The sequence below is a fragment of the Ranitomeya variabilis genome, chromosome 3, assembly GCF_051348905.1.
Source record: "Ranitomeya variabilis isolate aRanVar5 chromosome 3, aRanVar5.hap1, whole genome shotgun sequence".
Classification (NCBI taxonomy): Eukaryota; Metazoa; Chordata; class Amphibia; order Anura; family Dendrobatidae; genus Ranitomeya; species Ranitomeya variabilis.
In genome coordinates this window covers 401,293,231-401,304,796 of record NC_135234.1, presented here as the reverse complement: position 1 = coordinate 401,304,796, position 11,566 = coordinate 401,293,231, and the positions used below count along the sequence as shown (strand labels likewise).

Genomic DNA, 11,566 nt, shown 5'->3' with positions numbered 1-11,566 from the left:
CCGAAATTTTTTCACTTTTACAAGGATTAGCACAAGAAAATGGACCTCACAGTTTCTTACCTAGTTACTAATGAGCATGCGGATACCCGATATGTGGTCAGAAACTTCTGTTTGGACAAATAGCAGGGCTCGGAAGGGAAGGAGCACAATTTGAATTTTTAAACAGAAATTTGGCCGAAATAGATTACTGACACCATGATGCATTTGCCTGGCCCCTAAGGCACCCAAACAGCAGAGAAATATTTTGGAAATTTCATCCCTCAATGATTTTATCCAGGGGTACAGTGAGCATTTTGAACTCACAGGTACGACACAAAATTTGATAACATCAGGTCGTCATATTGAAAATTTTAATATTTTTCACGAAAATGTTGATTTAGCTCCAAACTGAAAAAAGGCAACATGAAAAAGAAGTTTGTTACCCACTTTCTTATAAGGGTGGCAATACCCCAGATGCAGTCAAAATGTTCTGTTTGGACACACGGCAAAGCTCGGAAGGGAAGAAGCGACATTTGGTATTTGGAATGTAAATTTGGCTGCAATAGACTGCGACACAGAGTCTCATTTGCAGAGCTCCTAAGGTACTAAAGCAGCAGGAACCCCCTACAAGTGACTATTTTGGAAACTAGACTCACCAAGGAATTCATATAGGGGTGTGTTGAGGTTGTTGAACCCGTAGGTGCTTCACACAACTTTTTAACATGTGCATATGAAAATTAGTTTTTTTTCTGCTGAAATGTTGTTTTTGCCCCAAATTTGTAATATTCACAATGGAAAATGGAGAAAAAAAATCCCCTAAATATGTTATGCAATTTGTCAGAACACAAAAATACCCCTTATGTGGTCAAAAATTGCTGCTTGAGCACATGGCAGGGCTCAGAAAGGAAAGAGCACCATTTGATTTTTGGAGCGTAAATTTTTCTGGAACAGATTGTAAATGCCATGCTGCTTTTGCAGAGCCCATGACATTGTAAAACAGCAGAAATCCCCACAAAGTGACCCCATTTTGGAAACTAGAGCTCTCAGGGAAATAATCTAGGAGTATACTAAGCATTTTTAACCTACAGGCGATTCGTGAAACTTCATAACATTTTGATGTGAAAAGAAAACAGTAAATTTTTTCCATTAAAATACTGTTTAAGCACCAAATTTATCATTTCTACAAGGGGTAATTAGAGAAAATGGACCCCCTAGTTTGTTATGGAATTTTTGCCCAAATGTGGCAGTACCCCATATGTGGTTGTATACTACTGTTTGAGCACTTGGCATGGATCAGATGGGAAGAAACGATACTTGGCTTTTAGAACGCATATTCCGTTTGAATAGATTGTGGGCACCATTGAGCCCCTGAGGTGCCAGAACAACAGAAACCCCCACAAATGACCCAATATTGGAAACTTCACTGCTTAAGCAATTCATCTAGGTGTGTAGTGAGCATTTTGAATGTACATGTGCCACAAAGAATTTATAACATTGGGTTGTGGAAATATAACATTTCAGTTGTAAAATTTTTTTTTTTTTTTTATTTGTTGCAAATTTGTCACTTACATTGGGGTTAATAGGTGAAATTGGACCCCATAATTTATTGGGCAATTACTCCCGAATGCGGTGATGACTAGTGATGAGTGAGTGTACTCGCTGCTCGGGTGACCTCCGAGTATTTGTTATTGCTCGGAGATATAGTTTTCATCGCCCCAGTTGCATGATTTAAGGCTTCCAGATATGCTGAATACATGTGAGGAATGCCTGTTTGTTAGGGAATTCCCACATGTATTCAGCTTATCTGGAAGCCGTAAATCATGAAACTAAGGCAATGAAAACTATATCTCCGAGCAATAACAAATACTCGGAGGTCACCGGAGCAACGAGTACACTCGCTCATCACTAGTGATGACCCATATGTTGTCAGAAGCTACTGTTTAGCCACACATCATGGCTGAGCAGGAAGGAACACTATTTGGCTTTTGGAGCATAGATTTTGCTAGAATAGTTTGAAGGCGAAATTTGCAGAGCCCCTAAGGTGCCAGAACAGCAGAAAAAAAAACAAAGTAATCCCATTATAGAAATTACACCTCTCAAAGAATTAATCTACAGTGACTATTTTGTAACATCCACGCTAGGCTGGTATAAAACATTCAGATGTATATACCGTATATACTCGAGTATAAGCCGACCCGAGAATATGCTGAGGCACCTAATTTTGCCACAGAAAACTGGGTACGCTTATTGACTCAAGTATAAGCAAGGTATGCATTGTCCCCTCATCCCTGTCCTGCTTTGTGTGGCTCCCCCGTTTTGTCATGGTATGTGTGGCTCCCCCGTTTTGTCCTAGTATGTGTCTCCCCCGTTTTTTTCTGCTATGCGTGTTAACCCCATCCTGTCCTGGAATGTGGCTCCCCTGTTTTGTCTTGGTATGGGTGGCTCCCCCATTTTGTCCTGGTATGTGTGGCTCTCCCAATTGTATGCTTGGCTCCACATCTCACGAACCCGCATGGCTCCCACAACCCCCCGTCCTACTCACCCTCCTCGTGCGTCCCTGCAGCTCTTCCTTGTTCCTGTGCTCAGCGGTCAAGTGGTACTGCTCATTAAGGTAATGAATATGCGCTCCACGCCTATGGGAGTGGAGACGCGACCATATTCATTTCCTTAATGAGCGGTACCGCCTGACCGCTAAGCACAGGAACAGAAAGAGCTGCCGTGTCGGGACAGAGATGTCGGGACAGAGATGCAGGGACTGAGATGCAGCGACGGAGGGTGAGTATAGATGTCTTCTGGAAGCCGGCGGCTGCAGCTGTGACTGTGCTACAGCTTCCAGCTCCCTCGACAGCTTTCTGGACATTGACTCGTGTATAAGCCAAAGGGGGCGTTTTCAGCACAAAAAAATGTGCTGAAATTCTAGGCTTATATACGAGTATATGTGGTAGTCATTATGTTTTGCTGCCATCACACAGTAAAAATGTTTTTTTTCTATAAAAAAAATATCGTTCTTTTTGTCACCATATTCTGAGAGCTGTACCTTTTTTATGTCTTTGTGAACAACGAGTTGGAGATTTTTTGGTACTTTTTTGAAGTACATAATGTTTTTTGATCATTTTTTAATTCAGATTTTCAATTATTCTTTTCATTTTTATTCTAGCTAATTCAGTGGTGGGTGTGTCTGGAATTGGGAGCTCCAGAGCTGTGTTTTCATGTTAAGGAAAACTGAGCCTTTTGTTGTTTGTTACTTTTTTTGTGCAGTTCACCATGTGGTAAAAGTGATAAGACCAATTTAGACCACTATTTTTACATGTCTTTTTGATTGCTTTTTATCCATTTTTTTGTGTCTCAGTATGATGAAAAACCTAAATTTTTGGCATTTTTTAATTTTTTTTTTTTTTTTTTTAAGTGTTTGTCGTACAGAATAAATAACATTAAAGTTTTATAGATTGGTATCAGTGCGTCCATAATGACCCAATTATTATTATTATTTATTTATATAGCACCATTGATTCCATGGTGCTGTATATGAGAATGGGTTACATATAAGTTACAGATATCACTTACAGTAAACAAACTAACAATGACAGACTGATACAGAGGGGTGACGACCCTGCCCTTGCGGGCTTACATTCTACAGGATTATGGGAGAGGAGACAGTAGATTGAGGGTTGCAGGAGCTCCGGTTTTGGTGAGGCGGTAGCTTCGGTAGTGATGAGGAGGCAGCGGGGTCAGTGCAGGCTGTAGGCTTTCCTGAAGAGATGGGTTTTCAGGTTCCGTCTGAAGGATCTGAATGTGGTTGATAGTCGGACGTGTTGGCGCAGAGAATTCCAGAGGATGGGGGATATTTGGGAGAAGTCGGCGAAGAGGCGATTGGATGAGGAGCGAATAAGTGTGGAGGAGAGACGGAGGTCTTGGGAGGACCGGAGATTACGTAAGGGAAAATATCGGGAGATTAGTTCAGATATATGGAGGAGACAGGTTATGGATGGCTTTGTAGGTCAGTATTAATAATTTGAACTGAGGGAATGGGAGCCAATGAAGAGATTAGCTGGGGGGGGAAGCGGAGGAGTAGCGAGGAGATGAATTAGTCGGGCAGCAGAGTTAAGGATAGACTGGAGAGGTGCAAGGGTGTTAGCAGGGAGGCCGCAGAAAAGGATGTTGCAGTAGTCAAGGCGGGAGATGATGAGGGCATGCACAAGCATTTTAGTAGATTGATGGTTGAGGAAAGGATGGATTCTGGAGATATTTTTGAGCAGGAGGTGGACAGAGCCTGAATGTGCGGTTTGAAGGACAGGGCAGAGTCAAAGGTTACTCCCAGGCAGCGGACTTCCGGTACGGGGGAAAGCATGATGTCATTGATTGCGATAGATAGGTCAGGTAAGGAAGATCTATGGGATGGAGGAAAGATGATGAGTTCAGATTTGTCCAAATTGAGTTTGAGGAAGCGAGAGGAGAAGAAGGAGGATATGGCTGATAGACACTCTGGGATTCTGGACAGCAGAGCGGTGACGTCTGGGCCAGAGAGGTAGATCTGAGTGTCATCAGCATAGAGGTGCTACTGGAATCCATGGGACTTTATGAGTTGTCCCAGGCCAAGTGTATAGATTGAGAAGAGTAGGGGTCCTAGAACAGAGCCTTGGGGGACTCCAACAGAGAGAGGGTGGGATGAGGAGGTAGTGTGGGAGATGCTGAATGTGCGGTTGGAAAGGTACGTGGAGATCCAGGATAGGACAAGGTCTTTGATGCCAAAGGAGGAGAGGATCTGTAGTAGAAGGCAGTGGTCAACTGTGTCGAAAGCAGAGGACAGGTCTAGAAGAAGGGGTACAGAGTATTGTCCGTTAGCTTTGGCGGTAAGTAGGTCGTTAGTGATTTTGGTCAGGGCTGTCTCAGTTGAGTGATGGGGGCGGAAACCCGATTGAAGATTGTCAAAGAGCAAGTTGAGAGGTGGGAGGAAATTTAAGAGTGGACGTGCTGCTCCAGGAGTTTGGAAGGGAATGGGAGCAGCGACATTGGGCGATAGCTGGACATAGCAGTTGGATCGAGGGTTGGCTTTATGTGTATGTGTACTTTGTTTATATGCAAAAGCTGCGTTTTTAGTGGCAAAATTATTTTTTGTAATTTGTGTGTGCTTTTGTGTGCTGTTTTACCTTTTTACAGATGTTATCTAATTTTATTTACTCTTCCACTTAGTTCCACTGTGGGACCTGTATATTTTTTTACTTTGATCGCTGGTCTCATGCATTGCAGTTCTCGTTTACTATAGTGGGAGAGACCTGTCAGTGAGTCACTGACAGCCTGTGAGACCCTGCTTACGTATGGGTACCATGGCAACGATTAGCACCCATGATTACGATCGTGGGAGGTAGATCCTGCCATTTAGATACTGCTATCGTGGGTTAATCAGCCCTGATTGGTTCCAAAACTGGTCAAGGCCGATACCCGTGGGAATTGCGCCTGTGGGTGGGTCACTATTCACTTATTTCTCACCGCTTTTTTAAAACGGCGATCAGGAATAAGGCCTCATAACAGCCGCTGTTTTATTGCGTATTGGTGGTCATTAAGGGTTTAAAAGGGATTTCCAGGGCAGGTATAAAATCCTCTAGGGAGTCTATTGAGGGAAATGCATAATCATGTGAGTGCTTATAGGGAATTTGCATATGTGCGACCCCATACCAACTTTTTTATTCTTTTGCTTTGGTCAATGCTGCTTTGAGAGAATCGGAAGAGAATGTGGTTGGCATCTGACAGCAAATATTCACATTTCATGTGGGCGGTCTAATTATTAAACAGCAGAATCCAAGGTCTGTCATTATATACCAGGCCCGAAAAACCCCTTTAATTCTTCTCAGTTTCTTTCAGTGCCATAAACATTTATGGAGCAGCATGGCACATACCTCAACACTACTTCATTTAAACTTCTCCCAGCTGAGGTGGAGGAAGGAATATAGGATTCATCTGTTCATATGACTGGAGGAGGTTTCAGCAGTTTAAGCGCCACCGATCCCGCCATAATCTAGAATATTTATCCAGTTTATAGATGACAAATCCTTACCCATTTAAACTGATGACAGGTCATATTCATGGAGTATGTAAGCTTAGACCTTGGATTATTGTTCAAATCTATATTTTGCCAAACCCATTCAGCTCTGTTCATCACTGGATATCTCACACAAACATCTGATAACGTGGCCATTCAAATCAATGAAGCTTTAATTAAAATATTGTGAATGCAATCTCAGGGCAAGGTCCAATAGGTTTATGCACTCTGCAGAGATTTAGTCTCTTTATACTGGAATTAACTATTGATCTAAACTCAGAAATTCCACTGATGTGATCCACTGACACATGCAATTTCAACAGAAGGATTTGTCCCCAGCTTCCTCTTTAAATGATAACATTCTGCCTGCCTGTGGGCATTACCAAGAGATAAATGAACATGGTGTTTAAAAGGAGTTGCCTAAAGGTGTTGTCCCACCCTGGGCATTTAAGTCATATCCATAGGAAATCCACATTCAAATTAAATAAGTTGTCTACTGCTTGGACAACTTCTTGTCATATCCCTAGCTTGGCCCGATAACATAATAAAGCTTATATTCACCACCTGTGGCGGCGTCATTCCCGGGGTGTCTGCAGTCGCTCTCCCAGGGCGGTGTTGTGACACGTGACGCTGGTGCACAATCAGCGCTAGCGTAACTGTCCCCTCCTTCAGATGTTTTGAACATGAAGAGGAAAGTACGAGATCAGCTCTAGCACTGACTTCATGTTCAAAACGTCCGAAGGTAGAGACAGTTGCGCCAACGCTGATTGGGTGCTGGAGTCACATGTCACAACACCGCACGACAGCCCGAGAGAGAGCGAGTGCTGACACCGCAGGAACGGCACCGGCACGGGACAGGTGTATAGGCGTTCTTATTTTATGGGAGCCAAACATTTTGATCAAGAAGAGGTTGTCTTGTTCATGAACAACCCCTTTAAGGCACCTATCCAATTTGGGCAACAGGATATGGGGTCAGGTGTTTAGAACATAACAAGATGATATGCGATTAATGTCTAAACACCCCTTTAAAAACAATATGCCGTAAGCTTACCCTATTACCCTAGTGGCAGCTGAATTTAAGGAAGCACTCCTCCCATCAAAGTTTTTATCCTCTTAATATATTGAAATCATCATATTATATGTCACTGTGTACTCACAATTGCTAATTTTGCCTTTCTACCCAGTAAATTATTCTGTTTTTTTTCTGCTCTATATAGAAACAGGAAGTCTCTTTTCAATATAAATCTTTCCTCTCTCCACCTCCTGACCCAGCAGCTCCCTCCCCACTGCCAGGGACATCTGCAGTGACTCATGACTTTTACAGGGAAAATTGACCTCCTGATTCTACATAGAGCTTAGAAGGATTCAGCTATTCAGGTTTTAATCATGTGATGTCATAGACCTAATGGAAAAGTGAAGAATTAGCTGGGTAGAAAGGCAAATTGAGCAATTGTAAGTACACAGCACTATATAATATGATGATTGCAATGTTAACTGATGGAAGGAAGAGTGCTTCTTTAACATTATAGCTGTTTGAATGAAAGCAAGGGATTTCTGTAAGAAGAAATGCAATTTTTATAACAATATATTGACAGAATTTTTGATCTACAAGCTTAATGACATTCACGTCCACCTCAGTTTATCTTACAAAAGGAAGGAACAATGCACAAGCACATTAGGTTTTCCTGTTGTTTACACCATCAGTTGACGTGAGGACAATACACAGAATCCACAGACATTTGGATTGTCATGTAGAGATAAGTCATGTACTGTAAATGTACACTAAAAATATTAGTTTTCTTTAAAAAAAAACCTTAATGGCATAGTCACATGTTTTATATTTTTGGAATATTCACTAATGCACTGGGATTCTCAAACTAAGCATTATCAAAAAGGAAGTGGAAAAAAGTTACATAGTGTAGTTAGGGAAGGAAAGGGAATTTTTAATTAAAGTATATTAGAAAATAGTTTAGATTATGGCATTAAATAAATACAGATTTAGGATGAAAATAAATTTGGATGTTGGAAAAGTGTATAATCAGCATTTCTTTTTCATTTTTCTTGTGGAAGATAGGTAAAATACAGACCACTCCTTAGATATTGGCCTATCCTTGGATTAGGTCATCAATATAACATTGATGGTGGTCTGACAACTGGCAACCCCATCAGCTGGATGTAAACGGTGTATGTAGTCAGAATATTGCAGCGCTGTAAACTATATAGTGGTTTTTCCCCGGTGCGGTGTCTCAGATCACATTCATATCAATAGGAGCTGAGCGGTAGCACCTGGGAACAGCCAAGACACAGTGTGTTCAGCAGTGGCGTTCAGGCTCTGTACACAGTTTTCTTCCAGGTTGCTGTCAGAGCGGATGGCGTCTAATCTATGGGATGGGAGTATCAGGCGTCGGACCTCCAGCGATCTGATATTAGCTATCCTAAGGACAGGTCAACAATATAACAGCAGTGTTAAGCCTATTTCACCAAACAACGGAATAGTCATATGTTTTATGGTCTAGATGTAACTGGTAATTATATAAAAAGAGCACAGCTTCACTTTTGTCAACTTTTTTCTCCTTGGTGAGCATATGAATTCAACATTTTCTGCTGTTTTCGTTGAAGAAAGCGTGTTCTCGCATCAGATATCGACTTGTCATCGTTTCTTTTCTGCATTTTCTTCAATGAGGCTTCTAGTCCTTCTACAAACAAGTGAAAAAACAAAAACAAAACTATATTGAGTGGCTAGTAAATTAGTGCGGTGGTATTCTTATTCATAGTTGCCAACAGGCCAGGATACACACATTTGTTTTCCTTCTTGTCCCCCAAATTTTTGGTTATGGACGTTTTCCAATGTGCCTTCTGCTCCCCTGCCATCTTTTCCTACGTATACGAGCACTGCTACAACAATGTATGCCATGTGGTGAGAAGCTTCACTCAGGAGTATATTAGGCCAGGACAGTCACAGCCCAACACCTATCCAATTTGTGCATCAGATAGATAACATAGGATTCCTTTAACATCACACATCATTTTTAAAAACTGCAATATGAGCTATAGGTTGTGTTTTGACAATGTCTTTTCATGTCATTGAAAACAACTGTATGGATATATGCACCACTAATCTAGAAGTTTACTGCTATTTATCTGGACTCCATAAGAGACTATTTATCTGGATGTTGAAACCAAAAAGAAAAAAACGAACTATAAAGTCCAATGAACAGGAATAGGAACCAATAAATGAGCATAATACAAAATTTATTAAAAGACAAAAAAGAGGGAAGCACAGGATGATAACACGGTGATAGCGACACAAAGTGTATCTGCCCGTTATACAAAATGAGCAAAACAAAAGACCATACAATGCTGACATCGATGGACACGTAGCATAGATAGAACACTGGATGTACTCATTAATTCAAACAACTGAGTGTACACATTAATCCAACAGAGTGAATGAATATATTTATATTTGTATATATATGTATATACACTAGTGTGCTTACAGGTGGTCATGGCATGCATACATGAATAGATGAATAATCTCATTGTGGATCTGCACTTTGCAAGAGATAGAATTAAAGGACACCAGATAGGAATTGTAGAGGGGCATGTATGTCTATTTGAAGATACATGCAGCAAGATGTCAGTATGGCAAATGCCACAATTGTTTAAGACAGGTAAAGGGGCCTTGCAACTCAAACGCATGTAGTAACACCAGGTGCAAAAAATAGCCATAAAGTGCATGTGCCGTAAGCTTGGAAATATATTTAACCACAATGGGTAGTCAAATTGAAGGAGATAAAGTATATATCTCCATATTTCCAATAGGAGACCTGAGCACTGTGCGGGTAATGATCCTAAAGAAGTGCAAGATAGAAACCAGATGACAAGTGTATTGCCGTAAGAGGTGATTACCTGTGTGGTCATAGCAGTACGGGCAGACACGCGCCCCAACATTATCTGGATGTTGCAGGACACCATTTAGCTGGATGCGGTGTATATTATTAAACTGGGTATGGAATAACACAGTTTATTTGTGCCTGATTTTATAGTATGGGGATGTGACCCATTTAAAGGGAACCTGTCACCCCCAAAATCGTAGATGAGCTAAGCCCACCAGCATCAGGGGCTTATCTACAGCATTCTGGAATGCTGTAGATAAGCCCCCGATGTATCCTGAAAGATGAGAAAGAGAGGTTATATTATACTCACCTGGGTGGGCGGTCCAATCCGATGGGTGTCACAGTCTGGCACCTCCCATATTCATACGATGATGTCCTCTTCTTGTCTTCATGCAGCGGCTGTGGCGCAGGCGTACTTTGTCTCCCCTGTTGAGGGCAGAGCAAAGTACTGCAGTGCACAGGCGCCGGGAAAGGTCAGAGAGGCCCAGCGCCTGCGCACTGCAGTACTTTGCTCTGCCCTCAACAGGGGAGACAAAGTACGTCTGCGCAGGAGCCGCAGCATGAAAACAAGAAGAGGACGTCATCGTAAGAAGATGGGAGGCCCTGGACCGTGACGCCCATCGGACCGGACCGCAGCGGGACCGCCCCTGGGTGAGTATAATCTAACCTCTTTTTCTCATCTTTCAGGTAACATCGAGGGCTTATCTACAGCATCACAGAGTGCTGTAGATAAGCCCCTGATGCCGGTGGGCTTAGCTCATCTACGATTTTGGGGGTGACAGGTTCCCTATAATATGTGGGTTTAAGTTAAGACAGGGCCAACAAGGATAAAGTAGGCATACCACACATTACTTCTACGCAACTTTACAGGTAATCTGTCACCACGTTGACCTATCTAAACTGTTAATATGAGCAGAAAGGTTATAGAATGCTGAAGACATTATTACCTGTATGCATCACATCAGATGCCTTGTGGTTGAGAAAACATCTTTTATCACTTTATATAAATGACCTTTTTCAGGTTCTGGGGAGGATGCCACCTGGAAAATAACTCTGCCTCCACAGCTTGTTTTTAATAGAAGGGGGCATTCCCAGTGTGACCTGTAATGGCCGCTCTATGCGCTCCTGATCTCACTGCAGAGCTGTGTGTGGTTATAACTGACACATCTGCAGGTTCCTCTCAGCTTCCAGCTTACAGACAGACAGGGCTGTAATAATGTTAAAATGCAGCAAGGATCACAGAGAAGCAAAAAACGAGTTTGCAAGAAGACAAATGTAATTTCTCCTGTTCTGTGTTGATTACTTCTCTTACACTGGTAACTTCCCCTTCATGTAAAACAATCTCTGGAGGCAGAGTTATCTTCCAGACACCATCCTCCCCAGAGCCTGGAAGAGGTCATTTATATAAAGTGATAAAAGAGGATTTATCAGATTTCTAAAAAAATGAGACACACAGGTAGTATTTTTCTCAGCATTTTATAACCTGTATGCCCATATTAAATAGTTTAGATAGGTCAAATGTGGTGATAGCTTCCCTTTAAAAGTAAATAACTATGCTACGTACAGAAGAATCACTTATTATAATTAGGATAGGTTATCAATGTTTGATCAGTGGAATTCTGACTGTCACATTTAGGTGGGATTCTTTTCT

The 11,566-nt window shown here is 41.8% G+C and overlaps 1 protein-coding gene across 4 annotated transcripts in view; it reads right to left on the bottom strand.

The window, feature by feature from the left end:
• Positions 1–2,583: 2,583 nt before the first annotated feature.
• The window catches only part of DHX40 (DEAH-box helicase 40), a 187,302-nt gene continuing 178,319 nt past the window's right edge, over positions 2,584–11,566 (bottom strand). For all 4 annotated transcript variants that reach the window (XM_077296171.1, XM_077296173.1, XM_077296174.1 and 1 more), the window contains exon 18: positions 2,584–8,712. In XM_077296171.1, coding sequence (XP_077152286.1) covers positions 8,576–8,712 — 137 coding nt within the window. In that variant the 3' untranslated portion in view covers positions 2,584–8,575. The remainder of the gene's footprint in view (positions 8,713–11,566) is intronic.